Below are 21,281 nucleotides of genomic sequence, written 5' to 3' on the forward strand. Positions count from 1 at the left end.
TCTATAGAGTAGATGGCTTTCGATCTCTTATACATGATTTATCATAACCCAGGATTTGTCCCATTAGCTGCTTTGGTCTTTTTCAAGCATGTGCATGTAATGTCAAAAGCCAGGCACTAACCGTATGCATTTGAAGTACTCCATTCTTCAGATTGGAGCAATGACTTTACATTGTGAAAAAGGTTTAAATAACTTGCCATTATCCAACATCCTGCAAAGTTGATATGGCAACATAAAAATTCACTTATGTGGTTTTATGTTGCATTTCTGTGTAAATGTCCACCACCTAAGAAAGGCAGGCCTCAGACACATGGCCTTTTCAGAGGACTTCTGATTTGTTGTGTCTGAATGGTAGAGACAGTCTCGTTCACAAAGATGACCAGTGGCTAAGACAACTTTAACATTCTGTGGTTTCTTCACAGTGGCTGTTCAGAAGATAGAAACACGCTGGTGGAGACATGCTCCGTCGGGCAACGCCACAATCAGAGGACACGTGAGGCACTTTAAAAACTGCAGCACATGATGTTTTTGCTCTCAAGGGCCACCTTTAGTACCGCTTTCCAAAATATCCTACAAATCTGAAGAGTTTGGTTCACTAAAACCCCAAAAACAAACACACTGAAAAGCCAACATCCAACATTTGAACCATGTGGAATAAATCTTTCCATTTGTGTAATTTCATGATTTATTCTGGTGTTTTTCTGTGTGCGCATGACCAACAGTAGATTTGAAAACATCTGTACAAGCCACTTGTTTGAACAATTATAGAGGTGTTTTTTTCTTTCAGATCTCATGTACACTTTATTGCTGCACTTTTTTTTCACATGAAGTATATAGGGTTAATCTCTTTGCAAAGAAAATCAACAGACACTGGAATGACCAAGTGAGCATGTTACTAGTTGCACAATTTAAGGCATTGCTGACATCTACTCATCTACATTATAGGCCTATGCCCTTCTTACTATGTTGTTACTAAAAAATAACCCACATCCTCTGGTGGATACCATTATATAACTCATTCTATTTTAGAAATTGTCACTAAGGTGCCAGAAACTGCTGTTTCTGGCACCAGTCAGGGTGTCAACTCCCACACAATTTCTAAAAGTCAGCCAACATGGCCGCCAAACCACAGCCTTGACCTCAGTATTGTTTAAGAGTCAAGACATACGTTATATGTCGCCTGGTTTCCTGAGACCATGCATGTCTCTATATGTACAGTTTGAAGGGAGATATGTGAATTGTGTGGGCTCTGGTTAGCATTTTATTTTGGGACAGACATGGCTGGATCCAAATATACAGGAACAACACTGGTCTTGTCTCTCCCAAAGTCATTACGGTACTGTGGTAAGTATGTACTCTGACGAGTGAGTTGACACTGTGTTTTGTAAACTTCCTGTCTAGGTCGTCACTCATGTTTCGAGGCACAGAAACTGCTGTTTCCCCCTCACATTCCAACTCTGTGCTAAACTATGAATTGACATTGAGGTAAAGCTGATAATGACTGTAGGTATAAAGTACTCTGACAAAGGCTTTTCTACACACCGACAGGATTTTCAAGTTAGGCCTATGTTGTGAAATGGCTGACATTGCCTGATTCAGACAGTGAAGCCTACAATTTTCACAGGCTTGATGTCTCAGATTAGTTATTATCCTTAAATACAGGACTCCACCACCAACACTTAAGTGCTGAAAATCCCATTAAGGTGGCTTTATTTAACTTTGATATCCTTAAATGATGCCACAATAAGCACAGACCTCTGGCACCCTTTGCGTCATTTAGGCAGTCTTCTATTTGATTGGGATGTTTTAGACAAGTTTGGAAGGACTATAAAAAAGGCCGGAGAATCCAAAGAACACTTACACTTATAATGGCATTTTTATTTTACAACATAATGAATGACAAGGCTGGATTATAAAAAAAAATACATTCCATACCAATTGCACTCAAGCACAGAACAAGAGCACAAAGAAAATCTAAGTCCAAAAACGTTTTACCTTTGTAGTGTAGTGTGCACTAAAGTGCTGTTCCTGAAACACCTCGTAAAGCGTTTTCCTGCCCAAGTGCATACAGGCACATCAACTTCTGGCCGCTGCTACTGTTATTTCTTTGCTCAAACAATCCTTTAGAAACTGCCTCAAACCAACAGCTGAGTCAGGCTTTCACAGAAATAAACTTAAGCTAAAGTGTAGTTGTGTAGTTGAAGTTCAAATTTCAATTGGGAAATTATTTAGTTGATTTGATTTGGTTTGCTTGATTTGGTTGTCTGTCTGGCTTGGTTTGATTAACATTGAGCAGTGCGGAGGTAACCTGATATAATATATCCAACTTAACGACCCGAGTATAGCATTACATGTACAAACAACAATAAACTGGACAAAGAGCTTATATTTCCAACTACTTATTTGCAAATGCTGTATATTTGATCTGTTCACTTGGTAGACAGGTTTGGTCATTTCTCTTTTTTGTAGTAATGCAATGGCTTAAATTTTGGCAATTCCAGGAAGAGAAAGGCTGTAGTTTGTATTTTCTTGGAATCCCCACCCCAATGATGTCATTGTTGGTAGGCAGGTTTCTGAACTGTCCATATACTGTAGAGAGAAATGGAAGTCGCCTCACACTGTCTTCACTTACACAGCAGTAGTTTATTAGGCTACAACTTTTCGGTCTATTACGACCCTCATCAGGTATTATACCTGATGAACTGTACTCACGCCACTGAACCACTATACTGGACACCTCCACTACCTCGTGTCACGCAACACATGACACAGCGTGATGGGTTGGCGTGGTACCTCCACCTCCCAGTTATTTCTCTCCTGCTATACTGGAGATTTTAACCTGGAACCTTCCTGTTGCAAGGTCTTTTCTCTAATCCTAAGGCTGCCCTCACCCTGCTTATGAGTGCTGTTCCATTTCCGGCTCTATTTGGGCCATGCTTGTTTTCAGGACCCTGTAATTTCCCCATCAATCAGTCACAAGGGCCCCCGTCAAGCCTGCCATTCATAAAGCTCAAAGTAGCTCTTAGTGGTGCGTGGAGTTTATTGAAACATTAAATTCGTATCCCAGGCATGATGGTGTATCTTTAGCTGTTGCTTAACTCACGTGCTTGGTTAGGTCTCCCTTACATCAACCGCCAATTATCTTCTCCTCTTGGGTGTGGGTTGAGGCCCGGTCAGCAAGGGGGAAACCAGAAACATCAATTCCTGGGCACTAGCAAGCAAAAACAGACAAAATGGGAAAACCTTTCTTCAGAAGCTGTTATCATTGTACTATGGTGTACAAGCACAGACATGATCAACACTACTGGTGGTTCTGTCCAATAGTGCTCTCCAAGGACCTTGTAGTGGTCCTGAAAATCTTGGTTTGCTGTGAGACATGGGAAGGCCAGAATAAGCAGCAACAGCATAGGGCGCTGGGTTTTGAGCTCTGTGCTAGGGTCATAAGGAAAACTTGTCCAGTCATGACTTCCCACGCTTCTTAACACGACTCTGTTTTAATCTTCTAGTCTGACTCTGGCTGAGTATGAAAGTTTGTGTTTCAAGAGTTTACACACACACACACACACACACACACACACACACACACACACACACACACACACACACACACACACACATCCACATCTGTGTAAATTAAGTGAGAGAACCTGTGGCTTTAACATGCCCTCAGTGACTTTGGGTGTGTTATACTCCTAATTAACAATTCTCAGAATTTTCAGAATTCAGTAAAATAATGTTTCATATATCAAGTCTATGAAGTGATTGAATACATGTGTATTTTACAGTGAACTGCCTTAAACAATACAAGTACGTCTGCGTCATCGACTTTCAATTATAGGCCATTTAGCTTAATCCCTAATGTTTATTACAATGAGGCACAGTGACCACATCAAGCTACTGGGGGGTGGTAATGAGTTGTGCAGAGAAGAGGGAAGAAAATGCCATGAACAGAGCCTTCAAATTACCAACAAACATTGGGTCCCTCTCAGATGAATGCAGTGGTGTGTTGAGAAAATAAAATAATATATGCTGTGGCGATATAAACAACATCCAAATGGCCCTGTTAATTTGTACCTACCCCATGCCAAGGTACACTGTTGTTCCAGGGGCACAACATGAACCGTGCTGCTGCGCCACAGGTTCATATGCCAATGCAGGTTGTTGATGTTTCTCTTAGATGCAGAGATGAATCGTTGTCCTCCGAAAATGTAACTGAAAACAGAAAATGCATTTTCAGGGGTTTTGCCCTGTTTAAAAAACACAAATAAAGTAAAATTATCTGAATGTAGAAACTTATAAAATTCCTGACCCCACCCTCTGCTGCTCTGTCATTTCAGCTAGATCTAACTAAAGCTGCCATGGCGGGGACTGTTTCTGGGGGTCATAAACACAAACAGAGCTTGTAAATAATATACTGTGACTAAAATATATATCAAAATAGGTGGCATAAGATAAGAAACATATGGTGTAACAAATACAGCAGCACCACAGCACAGCGCCACAGTACAGCTTCAAAATACTGCAAATGTTGGAACAATCATGATTTTGTTCCACTGATGACAAGAGTGAACTTGTATGATCAAAATGTAAAACATGCCTGGCATTTATGATGGTCGCCTGTATGTGTTTCTGCTCTTATCTTAACTGCATGCATCTTAGTTGAACGTGGTCTAATCTGACATTTCTTTTTACATTACATTTACATTTTTAAGCCAGCCTGTGCTTAGTCATGGAGCGCATTTCAAACATCGGGAAGTGGGAAAACCAAATTAATTTGTGTCTTCTTTGATTGGCATCATGTACAAACAATGCATGTCAAACCATGATTAACTACTGTAAGCTCTGCCAGGTAGCACTTTGGAAAATTACAGATAATTTGGTCTAATTCAAAAAAAAAAAAAAAAAAGGTTCAAACAAATTCCACCCAGTAGAATCTTTAATTATACCTGTGGTGAAACAGCTTCTACTGTACAGTATGTGTCACTTATGATACAGGCGCTTTCATGGAAACTTGCTGAACCCCTTTATCATCTGCCCCAGCACTATCCTTTATACAAATACATACAAATTCAAACACCATTCAACAGCATTCAGTATGTTATGAGAACACAGGAAGGAGATATCCATAAATGGTCCTATAGTATTTTCTAGAAGGATTAGGATGGAATAGAGAGTACCCTACACATCGCTTATGGCTACTTGTGTGTTGTAGAACATGTGATTATTTGGGTGTATGCATTTCCTATGTGGCTGGGGTAAAATTGAGAAATTACAGCTGGAGGATCCCAAAGTAAGCAGGGCAAGGTGGAGGGTGAGGGAGGATAATACTGGAGGATAGAGTTGATTGAGGAAATACAACATCATGAGAGACACCAGCTGTAATTGTAGGAATAGGCCCGAAAACCTCTGATGATGTATATGTGCTGTGGGGGCCAAAAATAACAACAAGTGACCACAGGGGCATGGCCTCTCCTCAGCAGCAGCATCATCCCACTCTGGTGAGGTACTGTGCTGTGCTATACACTGTACAGCAGCAGTAAAACCTGCCCTCCGGTGTCCAAACAAGGATACTGCATCCATGTACACGGCACCACACACTGCCCTGCATTCACGAGGCCAAGACAGAAACAAGGTCCAAATGTCTTTTCCAGCAGTCTTTTTATATAGCTTTATTAGTTGTTTGGAGGGTGAAGCACTTAAAAAAATACACAACTAAAGGACTATAAATTGTTCCCCCTGAAATAGCGACTGCAAATCCAAAGCTTCTCTGTCCGATCAACCACAAACACAAGCACACCAACTATCACCTGCAGTGAAATAGGATAAAAACAACTGTTAAATATGATTAATGTGTTTACCTTCCAGTAGATATCCAAGACTAGATATAATAATGATGAAAAATTATCATGATTAAAACTTGATATAGATTTACACACAGTCTGTGAGGGGAAGAGAACTACTACACTACTGTCTGACCATAACCTACTTTTGCCTCTACAGTTCCCTTGTTTACCTTATCATGCAGGGGGGGAAGTAGGGGGGCAGGGGGGGAAGTAGGTGTCCAGACAGTCAGGAAAGGTTAAGTCCAGGTCTATGCCAGCAGGCTAAAAGGAGATTTGGAGATGAGTCTATTCCTGTACATCCTCAATGGCAGCTTTGTAAAGCACTATAGGTGCCCCCAGAAAATCTGTGTTATTTATTTAGACCTGTTTTCTGTATATTGTTGCCATTGATATATGGGTACATGGAGCAGTTGAATAAATATTCATATATGCATGTTAAATAAATGAAAAAGTAAATATATGACCAAATATAGTAAGAGTAATGTATTTTTGAAGGGAAATATTGAGTTTATGTTCCTCCGCTAAACAGCGTTGCCGTTTTTATTTTTGTTACCTATTTTGGTGTGAAATTGACGTTATAATTTATTTTGTACTTCAGAAGAAGACTGAAATAAGTGCTAATCATGTGTCTGGATATTCGAGGCATGGAGGCACCCTGATGTGACATGCCTGCATTGGGCAGATCTGTCTGCTAATTACAGCCTACTGGAGCTCTTGAGGAGGGAGGTACTTGTGTGGTGGGGGCTTTTTTTAATGATGCGAGAGGAAGATATAGTATAAATACCCAGATTATTGTACCAAGAGGCAGCATATCCCAAGTATTGCTCCTACCCTAAGGATATACAGAAGCACCAGGAGCTCACTGGTGCTAGAAGACATTTTTTCCCCCTCCCTTGGATACTGGTATGTTTGCCTTTTCTCTTCGTTTCTACCACCTCCATCTCTGGGGGAATATAGACAACATTCAGGCTCTTGTCTAGGCCTTGATTGGGGCTCCTGTTCCATGGGAGAGCGTCCAGGCCACGTTTCTGGGGATGATCTTGACTTGTTCTAACTCAAGAGCTATACAGTTCCTCTAACTGAGCAGCATATGTGATGCTGGGAGAGGCTGAAGTGTCTCTAGAGACTCTAGAGGCACTTCAGCCTCTCCCAGCATCCAGTGTAGGATCCAGGATGCTCCAACAGAAAAATAACATTGAAATTGAAATCCTGCTACACTAGCTCAGCTGGGTCTTCTTGTACTGTACATGCAAAAAAACAAAACAATTATGTTTTTGCACATTCGATAGTGATGTATGCATTTGTAGCAGAGTTGGTTTTATTTTTATGTTGAGAAACGTTTCTAGCTTGGAACAGAATGTACTATGGCTTTAAAGAACTGAAAAACAACACCACTGTAGATCTGTGTTCGGAAGTAGAACAATTAAAACAAAACAAACTTTTCCTATGTCTCATTCTAAGCCACTGGTTATTCTGAATGTCTTCAAAACTCTTTTTTTGTTGTTTTTGCAGATTTGACTTTTCAAAATGGACGTACGTGTTGCAAGCATCCTCCTCCTCTTGGTGGCCTTGACTACAGCTCATGGAGACAGATATGTGGTGAAGAAGGTTATGACTAAGTCCGCCCCCCAGTACCAGCCCTACTCTGTCAAGAGCCACGGTAAGAATTACTTTCTTTCTGAGCATTCTAAGCATTTCATTCACTCGCTTTCTCAATCTTGCCTCTTACCTTTGGATCTTCAGTCTTCAGTGCATCCCTATTCTGGCGTTTAGGAACACTGCTGACAGACAGACAGATTGAGGCAGGTCACTGCAATGGCCCTACTACTCTGAAACTTGAGCTCTTAATTGATCCTGAATTGAATCCAGTGTTCTGATTGGCTAAAGGGGTGTGGCTACTTCTTGTCCAATTACACAGTGCTTTAGGCAAACAGTGTTGCAGTGTAGGGACCCTTATTTAATATAGAGGATGGTTACCTTGCAGTCATTTCTTTCTTAGCCTCGCTACCCAGCCTTTTATTTTCGTTCACATTCGGCTCATTTCTTTCTTTAAAGCTAAATATTTGGATCTACTCACTATTTCACTATTTTCAGTCTGGGATCGTGAAATGAATATTATATGATTATTTATATATATATATATATATATATATATATAATATAGATCCGTTTTGAATTTAACTGTTTTTGAGTTTATTATTTTGAGGATTGTACAATAATATGCTCACTTATCATCCACTTCTCATTGAGTCACAATGAGAAGTAGCTTATTTTCATATTGCTACTGTAGGGTGTAGGCCTACTTTTTTAAATGTAAGTAGGCTATATATTATGACTTTGACTTTTAAAACGGCATGATCCATTTGCATTCTCATATAGCTATCTATATATTATGTAATATAATAGATGCAATGCAATACAATATAGATGGCATCCTATAATAACATTGAAATAAAGACTCTCTGTTAAAGCACAATAGTGTTGCATGTGCTGTTGTAGAATTCAACAACACATGCTTTACTTTCCTAAATAGATATTGTATTTTTCAGTGTAGGGATACATGCATGCAGTACCAATTCTGCATGCCTTGCTTTCATGCACTTGTAGAGTTATAGGCCTAGTTAATGTCATTTTGTATTTGAAAAGAAAGTTTAAAATACACAGTATTCATTCATCCATTTGTAATCCAGAACGTGTACACACATGGAACCAAATGGAAAGGTGGTTGCCCACTGGACGCGTTTTTCAGATTTTTAGCTGCGTTTTCCCGTCGGTTTTCCGAAAAACGTGTCCAGTGTGCAACCACCTTTATGGATCCATTTACTTCCATTTGTACACTCAGGATTTCACAGTGTGTGATGTACCTCTCGCTGAACTATTTTTAGTGTGATACTGACAATTACAGGTCAGTCACCCAAGAAGTGTGGTTGGTTTGGGTGTGCCTGCCTCACTCACTCTGAAGTAGAAACATCTGTTTGGCTGTATCTAAACTAGGCTTTGGTTGGCCAAGGAGTGCCTTTTTACACTCTGAGGCGTATGACCACATTAAGGCAGCAAATAAAAGAAGTCTCCCTCTCATTTGGACTGCATTTTACAAACAAGTACCCTGGATGTTTCCTTCAACCAACATTGACCACCATATTATAAAATAAATAATCAAATGAAATATAATACTAGTTAACACACAGCAGATATAATTACACATTTAAACATTTTGAAGCAGTTGAAATGTCAGTAACAGGATAACTTTGATCAAGTACCATTTATCTGACTTTAATGCAAAACCTATTCAACTTTAATTAATTATTATAACAGAGCTAGTTTAGTCTTTCCAGTAACAACTCAGCATACATCATCCTGCTTTACACACACATACATCCCCCACACATGCGCACACACACACACACACACACACACACACACACACACACACACACACACACACACACACACACACACACACACACACACACACACACACACACACACACACACACACACACACACACACACACACACACACACACACACACACACACACACACACACACACACACACACAATTGTGAGTGTTTGTACACACTGTGTATGTACTTACTTTACTTACTGTACTTATTTTTAATGGCACAGTTTACAAATATTTCACTGGTTGTCAAACAAGAGTCTATTATACAAGATGGAAATATGTACTTATATCATCTGTTCAACTCTGTTATTATGCAAATACGACAAAACATTACTTTACATTACTATTATCCAATACTATTACAATGTACTGTCATGAGATTAGCTCAGATTACAGCTTTGTATGCAATTAATAGACAGATACTTTACTGAATTGTCATTTAATACAATGGTACCTTACTTACCTTCACAAAAATGCAATTAAACAGCTTTAGGCTCCTTTTATTAATCAGTTTCAGTATTCTGAAATGTAGGATGTTTTTGAGGTATACTGATGAGGCTTCTTGCTTTATCCTTCACAGTGGTTTCAGTTGCTGGTGAACCTGGTGCCCCAGGTGAGACTGGCCCTGAGGGTCCCCCTGGCCCTCCTGGTGCCCCAGGTGAGGATGCTGTCGGACTTCCTGGATCCCAGGGCCCTGCCGGACCACCAGGACCTCCTGGCCACTCTATTGCTGGCAAGTCCGGAACCCCAGGTGGACCTGGCAAATCCGGCATTCCCGGAGCTCACGGTGACAAGGGAGACACTGGCGCCACTGGCCCCCAGGGACCCAGGGGAATGCCCGGATCTAATGGAAGCCCTGGACCCTCTGGCCTCTCTGCAACTGGCAAGCCTGGAGCTGGTGGTCTGCCTGGAGCAATGGGACCCAGGGGTGAGAGTGGTCTGAAGGGACATCCAGGTGTGCCTGGCCTGCCAGGGGCTAAGGGTGATAGAGGGGTGGGATTTCCCGGACCTCAGGGGGCAACAGGACCCGTTGGACCCTTGGGCTCCACTGGAGCCCCAGGTCAGGCTGGAGTAGGAAAGCCAGGAAAGGCAGGTATGCCAGGTGAGCCAGGAAAGTCAGGAAGCTCAGGTAGGGATGGTGCCACTGGCGCCACTGGCCCCCAGGGGCTCAAGGGTCACACTGGTGCCCCAGGTGTTGGTATGTCAGGCAAGCCAGGTGAGAATGGAGCCCCAGGTCTGCCAGGTCCATCTGGCCCTAAGGGCCACCAGGGACCAACTGGTGCCACTGGTGCCCCTGGAGTCCCTGGATATGGCAAGCCAGGTGCAAATGGAGAGAAGGGAGATAGAGGTTTTACAGGTGCCCCAGGGGCCACAGGTGCTAACGGAGAGAAAGGTGCAACAGGACACACTGGCGCCACTGGTGCCACTGGTCCCGGTGGTCCCAGTGGTTCTCAGGGCCCTAGAGGTTTCACAGGTGCGACTGGCGCTGCTGGAGATAAGGGTGACACAGGTGCCAGTGGACCTCAGGGACATAAGGGATACAAGGGAGATCAGGGAGCTCAGGGATTCCCAGGAAAGCAGGGTTATCCAGGTGCAGCTGGCCCCACTGGCCCCAGAGGAGCCACTGGCGCTACAGGCAACAAAGGTGATCTTGGTGCTCCAGGGATCACCGGTGCCTCAGGAATCCCCGGCCCCGCTGGGCCTAAGGGACTTTCCGGCCGTGCAGGTGAGCCCGGCGCTTCTGGCTCTGATGGCGCACCTGGTCCCAGAGGACCCAGTGGTCCTTCTGGCTCCGCCGGTGCTCCTGGCCTGAAGGGACACCCAGGTCTTCCTGGAGGTCCCGGACCTGCCGGTTTGACCTCCAAGGGCATCCCTGGACCTCAGGGCCCCCCTGGTCTGCCTGGTGACAATGGCAATGATGGAGCCCACGGCCCAGTCGGTCCCCCAGGACCACCCGGCCCCCCAGGTGAGGTCATTTTTGAGAAGAGCATGGGAGTTGGAGAGATCATGGTCAAATCACCAATGTCTGCTTTCACCGTCTCCCTGGCCACCCCCTACCCTGCTGCTGGTTCTCCCATTAAGTTCGACCAGGTTGTGTACAACGCTGAGAATCATTATGATACTGAGTCCGGCCTGTTCACTTGCCAGGTTCCTGGAGTCTATTACTTTTCATACAGCATCCACGTAAATGGAGCTCACGCTCTGGTGGCTCTGTACAAGAACGGCCAGCCCGTTATGTTCAGCTATGATGAGTACAATAAGGGCTTCCTGGACCAGATGTCCGGTAGCGCTGTCCTTCAGCTTGATGAGCAGGACACAGTCTACCTCCAGATCCCAGATGAGGAGGCCAATGGCGTCTTCGCTGCCGAGAATGTCCACTGCTCTTTCTCTGGCTTCCTTATTGCCTCAACGTGATAGGAAAACCTAAAACCCACATAACTAAATTTGCCATCTATTTCTCAAACGACAGTAAACTCCCTGTTAGTTTTTCCTCAGCCAAATACAGACAGGCAGTTCACTATCTTCTTTGAGAAATGATAGCATCTCGACTTGAAAAATACAAGAAATGGGTGCTTAGAGGAAGGAAATCTAATTTATGAAAACAGGTTATCAGGGATGGGAAAGCAATCCACAAAGTTACCAGTAATGGAGACAGCATGTGAAATTTGAGGTGTTATAACTGTGTTGTGTCCGGAAAGAATATTTTCCACTCTTTTTTTTTACTGATTTCAACTGGTGATTCTTATTTTTTGTGTTTGTCTGTTTTTTGTACAACCTTTTATTTTGGTGACCAATAATCTTATTAAAAGTACACAAATACTTTCTGTGCAACATGTTGTACCTGTTGTCGTTGTATGTGACTTGAATATTGTGAAACAGTAATGGTCAAATTGACCATTTTAAGGATACAAGGCACCAACAATACTCTTATGCCAATACAAACTGTTTACCATCATTGTTATACCCTAACTATGCATTATGTCATGTAAAGTATAATGACCAAAATAAAACATGTCCAACCAAATATAAATTTTTGTCTGAGTTTTCCCTAAGATTACTGTATTAGTCCTGAAATTATTCATTATTTTTGACAAATCACTTCAAAATTATCTTGAATCTTGTATTCGAAAAGTGCATGACTTTGTCAACACATTTATCTGATTCCAGTGACAGGAGAAAAAGTATTTTGTGTGGCGTACAGCACAAGCCACATTTCAATCCAAAGTTGTAGCATTCCCTGCACAATACCAGATAACATCCTCTCTTGGGCACAGTTTGCCAAACAGTGGGCCCATTTGTGTGGGTTGCAGATCTATTTTCGAGGGTTGAGAGTGAATATCCCTTTATTTTTTATTTCCTACATTTTGTCATAAATTATTATTATTTAAAAGATTCCCACAAAGATAAACACATCTTCAATGAGTTGAAAACGAATTAAAACCTTTTTCAAAAATAATTTCATCGATCAAATAAAAATTAATTAAATAAATTCCGTAAATTAGAAAAGAAATGTTCAAGAGTTAGTGAAATAGCAGCTCTCCAAGCTTGTATATCTGCTAATTTCAATAGTTTTGTTCCCGGGCAAACGTCTAATTTCTCTTTTGGGTCTTGAGCTAAAAACAATTGGGAAACACATCCTAAGGAATAAGGAAATTACTTGACTTTCAAGACCATGTTATAAGTGCTCCTACAATAAAACATGAAATTCTTTAATAATCACTTAGCATCATGTAGAGCATGCAGTAGACTACTTCGACTACGTAGGCCTATAGTGTACATTAGTACAATATATCAACTCCATTTTACTATTAGCCTGTTCTCTATCATACAACATAATGGTGAGCTTCCAAAGACCAAATCCATTCCTACATGACAGCTGCTGCCTGCCTCTCTCCAGTAGTTATTTTCAGCGAGACTGAAGGTGTATTCTGAATATAGCTAACGGGATGAGGAACAGGGAGGATCCAGTGGCACAGCTAGAAGCTGTTTTATCTTCTCTTCCAGAGCAGTGGTAGGTGAGGGGAGAGCTGTATGACAGAACAGAGTGCAAGCAGCAAGCTGGTTGGGGGGAAAGCTACTGGGGATTTACAGCCACAAGCCACAGTGGCACAAGTTTAGGGGACAGCCTTTCAGAGACGGGCCTGTGGTTTGGGGTAAGAGGTGGAGCGGAGGTGGGGTAGACGGGAAGAAAGGGCAGTTCCCATAGCATGGTGGCGGATAGTGGTTAAGGCACCCTGACCATGGCAACATGCACCCTCTTAAATATTCTGTAGAATTAGGAGTATTTTACTCAAATATGACATTTTTATTTTTCAAATACACACCTGGTGAGAGGTTCATTCAATCCAAGTAGGTCATTCATTCAGCATTATGTGACCTCTGTCCCCTTTTCATTTGACAATTTAAATATAATAGATATTTAACAGTAGCAAGTGGCATTGGCAATTACACAGTGCATCCACGTGAGAAACTTAGACTTGGTCAGTGGTGGTCAGACTTTAACCTCAACATTCTGTCCATAAAGGACATGATGTCTAGAGAGCAGGGACCAAAAGTATTATGCGTAAAACACACCCTTCTTGCGGTGGCTGGTGTTGCAGTGCAGAGGGTTAATCTGGGAGGAAAGCAAATACATGGTTTAAAATGGGCTCGGGTGTGGGAGTCTAAAAACACCCCAAAAAAGAAGAGTATGCTGCCATCTTTTATTCCTAAAGAGACTTTGGTGTTTTTCTGATGGTTTTGGGGATATCCTAGGAATCCCAAAGTGTCAATGGCAAGCACAACCGTCAATTAAGATCAGTGCCTGCAGTTGTTTTGCTGTAGATTAAATGATAGCAGTTTATGCCATCGTAAAAATTACATTTTGAGCACTGCTATTTGCAGGGTAAATGCTGGAGCACTGTGAATAAAACAAACTCAAGGTTTTACGGCATAATTATGTGGTTGTCACTCAAATTCCAAGCTACTTGCAGAAGAATAATGTGCAATTTTAAGTGCCACAAGTGCCTTGCTTTGTCCAAGCTTGTGGAGTGCAGTGACAGATAATCACAGCTAAATCTCCTTACAGCCATTAACATAGATTGATAATTGATGGATTTTCACCTCAGCTGTGTTACTTATAGATGAGTGTGTGATTATTTTGTATCGGTTACTTCAACATACTTCAATGATAGAGCTTGGTTTTTAGCAGCATATTAACTTTACTAAGAGACCAACTATTAAATCAAACATGACACCAACCCCACCCACCTTAAAATAAGAAAAATGGAATAGGAATCCCTATACCTTGCTTCAACTCATGCAAACCTGATTTGACCACAAGAGGGTGCTATAAAGGCATTTACTATTTACTTCTAAATGTATACAGATCACAATCATAAGGCAACTATACCATCGAACACCTGACTTAGAATGAAAATAGGCCAACAAGCCTTAATAAATGAGCAGAGTGCCAATTCAAACTTTATTTCTTTATTTCACAGTGCTCACGGGAAAAGCTGAACACCAGAGAAAAATCCTCTACCGTCTGTAGGCAAAGTTACATTCCTTCTCAAATAGGGTGAAGCTTCATTACACACAGAAAAGCAAAGATGATTTCTAAGATTGCACTGGCCTTTTGCCTACAGTTTCCCAGTGCCTTTCATAGTCTAAATCAAAACCATGAGTTCATTTTGTAGTCAGCACAGCTTGATGCAAATTTTGCTTAAAACATCTCCCAATTTTATTCAATCTTACAAATGGTGAAAAACAAGAAAACTTCATTTACAATGGGTAATCTGTTAAAAACAGTCATTTAGGTACATCTCAGTCATAAAACCAGTAATATCAAAGTCTATACAACGTGCATTACTACAGAATCTTGAAATGGTGGAAACTAATGAGTGATGAGCACCTTTCTTTTTTTTTTGACAATTAGCTAAATCTAGTTCAGGAATGGTAGTGTGTCCACAGGAGCATCTTGAGTTGTAAACAACTGCACTGCAAAAGACAACATTAAGACTTTGTTTAGGACTTCCCTTTAAATATCACAATGTGTCAAATCTTGCAGACACAGCTTTAGCTGCTACATCCAATTGCCCAGCACCAAATACTTCATTTAAATAGTCAAATTCGGCAACCTGTCAATACAGTTAGTAATGGTTTCATGTATAAAACATACACTCACACACGCACACACACACACACACACACACACACACACACACACACACACACACACACAGATGCAAACACTGATGGATCAGTGACGAAGCAGGTCACCCTCTGTAACGCCTCCACAGATCTGTCCATCACTACCAAGGACATTGCAGCCATTATGAATGAAATGGTTGTAGAACAGTAAACCAACATCAACAAAAAACAACCAAAAAAATCCCTGGTTTTAGACAAGTCCTCACATCCTCAGACAGGTTCTTTGACTTCTCCTCATCCTCAGTTCTGCGTCTTGTTCCAAGATTACTCAGCAGCGGCAGTGGCCTCTGGACTAGCGGCAGTCTCTGGCTCCGCAGGTGAAGCTTCAGCCGGCTTCTCTTCTACCTTCACTTCCTCAGGTTTGGGCTCCTCAGCTGGGGCCTCCTTGGCTGTCTCCTCGGCTGCGTCGGTTGGTTTGGCCTGTTCTTCAGCAGCTGCAGAAGCAGGAGCCTCCTCTTCAGAAGCTGCCTTCTCTCCTTCAGCAGGGGCTGCCGCTTCCTCGTCGGCCCCCTCCTCAGATTCCTTCTTGGTCTTCCTGAAGGAGAAGCCGCTCAGCTTGAAACTAGGTTTCTTGAATGAAAAGCGCTTTTTCTTCTGTTTGCCATCCTCACTGGTGGTGGGAGTGCCCTCCTCTTCTGGCTTGGCGGAGGCCTCTCCATTTGTGGCGGCTGGTTCCTTGTCTCCATTGGCATCTGCAACTTCTACCTTCTCCACGGCCACTGCCTCATCACCAGGAGTGCCGCCGTTGGCCTGGTTGGCTTCCTCAGCAGCCGGAGAGGCATCTCCATTAGACTTAGCATGGCCGTTCTCCTATTAGGGAAAAGGGCAGGCCATTTCAATACTACACCCATGCATAAATATCAATCTGAAATAGACATAGGTGTATACCATCTGTAATAATGATGCCACCGTGAGGCCCGTTTATGAAGAAATTTACACAAGATATAGCCCCCTGCCAAATCTGGTATACTGTGCACCTTTATTCAAATTAGTAGAGTGGTAGCCAATCAGAAAATAGTCCTAAAACTGCAGCAACATCTGTTACTAGGAGAGTGACGACAGATCGCTGGCTTCCAGCAGAAGGCTAGTCAGACTTCACCATTTACCAGAATCCACCAGGCGGCGTTCTGGCATAATGTGAAAGAAGGACGCAGGAATTTGGGGAATTTTGACTAGCCCTTATTGTCAAAACATCAAATTATATTTCACATTTATAATAATTATTTATCTTCTCAATCTACATGCTGCTGGAAACGGACCACTCTCAGAGTCAGAACATATTGCTTTTCTTCAACCTAGCAACAAAGGCGTGGTATCGTGATTAAAATGGCCATGCCAGTGAGCTGCTCCAAACCTTCCCTTCATCACTCAATACCACAATTTTTTTAATTAACTCATAGATTCACAAATCCAACAGCACAACAGAAATGTAATTAGTGACGCAAAATTGGAGCTAGAATTATACTATTTTTGCGAGATTACTTGCACAAAGAACAAATGTTTAAATCAAATTATTCGAGGGACCTCAATGAATCAAGCTACTAAATCCATGTTTCGTTCCCAAACATTTCAGATTCGGACTGCAAAAGTGGCTAGTGAAAAACTGAAAATGGATGCATGTGGCCACTTTCACTGAATGCCGGTTAGCGTGGGGATGCGCTAAATTGAACATGGGGCACGCCATGATTGACGCAACACATCGCAAAATTAAAACAATGATATTTTACAACATTTTAGTATATATATATATATATTGCCAAGCGATTTACCTGTCCGTTTGACTTCGCTGCAACAGCTGCGCCTTCTGCAGCAACTTCATCTTTCCCAGCGGGTTTGGAGATTGTCTGTCCTCCCATGCTTTTGGTTCAACAAAGGAACCCAACCGATGAAATGAATGAACAAAGACCGCAAGCTTCCTTCCAAATTTCTACTCAAACGCGGACACTTCCTTCTCAAATTGGCCAAGGAATCGACTTGAAAACAAATGTGCCACAGCGAACCGACAAAAGCTTGCAAAAATCCCGCAAGATGTAATTGAAGGAACGCAAATTCTTTCAATTTTTTTTCTCGGACAGAATTTGTAAATGGAGAAATTGCCCCCGCCGCAAATGAGATGCGGAGTACAACGCCCAAGTCCACTGATGAATGGGCATTCCAAGCTATGACGACACAGCAATCCTGTCTCCACCAATCACAAGTCTCACTAAAAGAAAGCGGGGCGGGGGGTTAAGCCTTAACCTCGTCGTACAGCGGTGTCGTTCGCCGAAAATGGCAGATATACAAGCTTCCAACGCGACACTATGCGGCGCACTGTGAGCTTGTAGATCGACTGTTTTCGTGAACTGGAGAGGGTGCTATGGACAATAGGACAGAAACAACATGGGATCAACTTGTTTTTATAGTCACCCTCAAAACTCAAGAAACTTGATATTATAATGAATGATAGCATATAAGATGTAGATATAGAGATGTTTTGAATATGTCCGCATTTTTCCATTAATACGGGCTCATCCAAAAGGTGCTTAATTTGTTTTAAAAAATGTGTGTGCGAGAATTAGACAAACAACACCAACATAGTCAGCAAAACGTATAGCCCAAATAATTGTTCATATGTGCTATGTGTAGGCCCACAGAAAACAAACCATTCATTATCCTAGACAGCTGACAGAGGGATCAGCCGGGCCCATTGTGGTGATTGTGCCATGCCTCCCAACATATGTGCCACCCAGAAAAACAAAAGTCTGCACAAGTCCCCCCAAAGAAGTTCCCTAGCTGTTATCCTGTCTTGCACAGACTGTCTGCCTTGTTGCTAGTGAAGCATCCCAGTGACCTAGCTCTGCTCCATAGCTCTAATGCGTTGTATTTAATGAAACGCATTAGAGCTATGGACCAGAGCTACCCAGTGACCTATATCGAAGTTTACAGCATTGCTGGTGGCTGTTCCAGCCTGCAGTACTCTTATTCCACCAGCAGCCACAAGTCTACACACTCTCACTCACATCACATGACCCACATCGCCATGGTTACCGTTCCAAAATGACTTTAAAATACATCACTGGCCTTTAATGTCGATATTGGTCATTATTGTCTCCACCAGGCCGAAGTATGGGGGGAGAGTATGTTTTGCACTCTGTCCGTCCGTGTGTGTGTGTGTGTGTGTGTGTGTGTGTGTGTGTGTGTGTTTATTGTGTGTGTGTGTGTGTGTGCGTGCGCGTGCGTGTTTGTGTGTGTGTGTGTGTGTGTGTGTGTGTGTGTGTGTGTGTGTGTGTGTGTGTGTGTGTGTGTGTGTGTGTGCTGTGTCCGTCCGTTACCAGCTAATCTCCGCCACCGTTAACCTGGGGCCTGTTTCACGAAACTTGGATTAACTAATCCAGGATTTAGGCCAAAGCCAGGCTTTTTAAATCCTGATCTTTACAGCCTGGTTTATTCCGTTCCACTAAAGCCAAGCGAGGCTCAGAATTGGTGGATTTGGCGAGCCGGGATCAGCAAGCCTGGCTTAATAGACAGTCTGGCTTTTTGTCTCTAGACCCATTCTGTAGAACACAGATTTACTGATCCTTCTTCTTCATGGGGTATTAAGGCAGTTTGCATCCTTAATAGTTGCATTACAGCCCCCTTCTGTATATCTCATTATCTTTACTAATCTATTCAAGACTTACTGATACAAGGACTTAAGCTTCTAAAATAAATACTGCTGCTGTAATTAAAGAGAGAACATACTCTCAATAGTGGATAGACTGAATGATTAACTACCCCAAAAATATAGTTTACATTTGACCACTACTAACTTAACTATTAACTATTAACTTAAAACAGAATTCTTAATATTGTAAGCATAACGATATTGTCGCATTGTGATATTTGGCCATAACTCCCTCCTCTGAGGGAGCTACCTTTGGGGAAGGGGGTTGTTGTCCAGACAGGGGCCAGACTGGTGAGGGTCATGGGTTCATGTAGCATGCCAAAGTTTGTGCTATTGCCATTGAGAATGCATTGGGCGTTTAAGTTAAATAACTCAGAAACTACAAAACATTTCAAAGTAAAAAGTTCCAGCATGTGTCTCCACAGTAAGCTGAATTTTACAAAGTGTGAATGGAGTTTCTAGGTGAAAGTGATATTTTGAAGTGCCACTATCTGCCTATAAATGTCTCAAATTTGAAAGCACTATATTTCTAAAACTATGAAACATTTCAAAGATTCCTTTTCAGGCACATATGTCCACCGTAGGATGAACCTAAATAGGTTTGAATGGGGTTTCTAGGTGTAAGTATGTAGGACTAGTAGTGGGTGAAACGTTACAATGGTAATATGTTGTAAAACAATGAGTAATGGTAATATTTAGTGGTTTTCACTTTTACAAAAAAAATAATAATAATATAATATAATAATTCTTCTTAACCGTGCACTGCACTTGCACGACAGCAAACCTATTCATGGGGAACATTCACCAAAAGCAGCTGATCTACAAGCTCACAAGCTGTCATGATGTTGTGCAGCCTATATATATTTTGGTTATTTGATTTTATATAGTGCTTAAATTAGTCCTTTAATGCAGACCGATACAAATAAGGCAACATAAACCCATAATAATTGAATAAATCTGGAAAACATCATTGGTTTGTGATCAGTTAGACTGCTTAATGAACAGTAAAGACATCAGGATTAGGTTAAACCTGGCTGTTAGCCTGGTCCGGAGCAGGCTAAGTCAAAAGCATTAGTTTCCATGGTAACTAATGTAGCATCACTTTCATGAAACCGAATCAAGCCTCAACATATCCAGGTTAACTGGTTAAATTAATCTGGCAAGATCAACCATCTTTCATGAAACCGGTTAATCACTGATCCAGGATATATTAAGGCAGGATATGTGTTAAAGCCAGGGGGGCAGTCAGCCAGATATTTCGTGAAGCCTCATTTGAAATCGGTAGTTCATATAATGGCCTGTTGTGGCGCTGGACCGGACCCAAAAAGCCCCATAGCTCCATAGAGGCCCATGTATTTTGGCCCAACTTCACCTAGACTGTATTACCTTAATAAACATGGTCATGAATACTTTCTTCTTCCAGTCACTAGTTTAAAGTCTCATTTCTAATGTCATAATATTCTTTTTGGAAAATTATGGTCCCATTAATTAAAAAAATGACCATAAAGAAAAAAAACCATCGCGTATGTTCTGAGGGGCGTGGCTACCATTACAGTCTATGATCGGGATTCCCCTCCCACTCGAGTCAAAATAAAAACCAACGGAGAAGAAGGGGGGAAGTCCCGCCTCGTTGTCTGGGCAGCCAATGACCAGCTGGTATACAAAACGGAGCCAGCCAATGGCCAGCTGGTACCAAAGATGGCGACTTACATCAGGAATTAGCATATTATTACAGGCTTCATTTTACGTTCATGTTAGACCCGGGGAACGCTTTGTCCATATTTTTTACAGTCTATGGTTAAAGCCCATCTTAATCTCTAATCCAAGTTTCGTGGAACGGGCCCCTGGTCGATGCCAAATTTTGCACGCACACTCCCTGGATGCCAACGATGAACCTCTGCCCCTAATTTTCCAGAACGGTCGACTTTTGTAAAACATTTAATTTGCTGTTACTCCTCCAGATTCTGTCAAAGAATCCCGTAAATCGTTACACAGTATAATCTCTATAGCGCGTTGCAGTCCCGCCCCTTACCAGGGCCTAGGAAATGATTCCCTGATTCCTCCTCATAGACATTTCAAAAAGTATTTATTATATAGTATATATTATTTCAAGTTTACACATAAACAGGCCAACGGCATAAACAATATTAGTTTGCAAAAAAAAAGTTTTTTGCCAAAAATAAAAGTTACTGTCGTG

General features: G+C 42.0%; 2 protein-coding genes across 2 annotated transcripts; one reads left to right on the plus strand and one right to left on the minus strand.

The window, feature by feature from the left end:
- The first annotated feature begins 6,654 nt into the window (after positions 1-6,654).
- col10a1a (collagen, type X, alpha 1a) lies at positions 6,655-12,280 on the plus strand. Its single transcript, XM_083792458.1, has 3 exons — positions 6,655-6,746; positions 7,356-7,503; positions 9,830-12,280. The coding sequence occupies exons 2-3, from the start codon at positions 7,371-7,373 to the stop codon at positions 11,662-11,664; spliced, it is 1,968 nt and encodes a 655-aa protein (XP_083648584.1). The 5' UTR covers positions 6,655-6,746; positions 7,356-7,370; the 3' UTR covers positions 11,665-12,280.
- Positions 12,281-15,399: 3,119 nt separating this feature from the next.
- marcksb (myristoylated alanine-rich protein kinase C substrate b) lies at positions 15,400-17,539 on the minus strand. Its single transcript, XM_083791140.1, has 2 exons — positions 17,211-17,539; positions 15,400-16,251 (listed from the first exon to the last, which is right to left on the minus strand). The coding sequence occupies exons 1-2, from the start codon at positions 17,295-17,297 to the stop codon at positions 15,706-15,708; spliced, it is 633 nt and encodes a 210-aa protein (XP_083647266.1). The 5' UTR covers positions 17,298-17,539; the 3' UTR covers positions 15,400-15,705.
- Between the last annotated feature and the right edge of the window lie 3,742 nt (positions 17,540-21,281).

This window comes from Protomyctophum parallelum (assembly GCF_964188405.1).
Source record: "Protomyctophum parallelum genome assembly, chromosome: 20".
Taxonomy (NCBI): Eukaryota; Metazoa; Chordata; class Actinopteri; order Myctophiformes; family Myctophidae; genus Protomyctophum; species Protomyctophum parallelum.

What these genes read in the sequence shown, in the direction of transcription:
- col10a1a (XM_083792458.1), top strand. Translation starts at nt 7,371, where the DNA reads ATGGACGTACGTGTTGCAAGCATCCTCCTCCTCTTGGTGGCCTTGACT. An exon ending in CTACTCTGTCAAGAGCCACG is followed by an intron (nt 7,504 to 9,829) that starts GTAAGAATTACT and finishes TATCCTTCACAG; the next exon opens with TGGTTTCAGTTGCTGGTGAA.
- marcksb (XM_083791140.1), bottom strand. Translation starts at nt 17,297, where the DNA reads ATGGGAGGACAGACAATCTCCAAACCCGCTGGGAAAGATGAAGTTGCT. An exon ending in CAGCGAAGTCAAACGGACAG is followed by an intron (nt 16,252 to 17,210) that starts GTAAATCGCTTG and finishes TTTCCCTAATAG; the next exon opens with GAGAACGGCCATGCTAAGTC.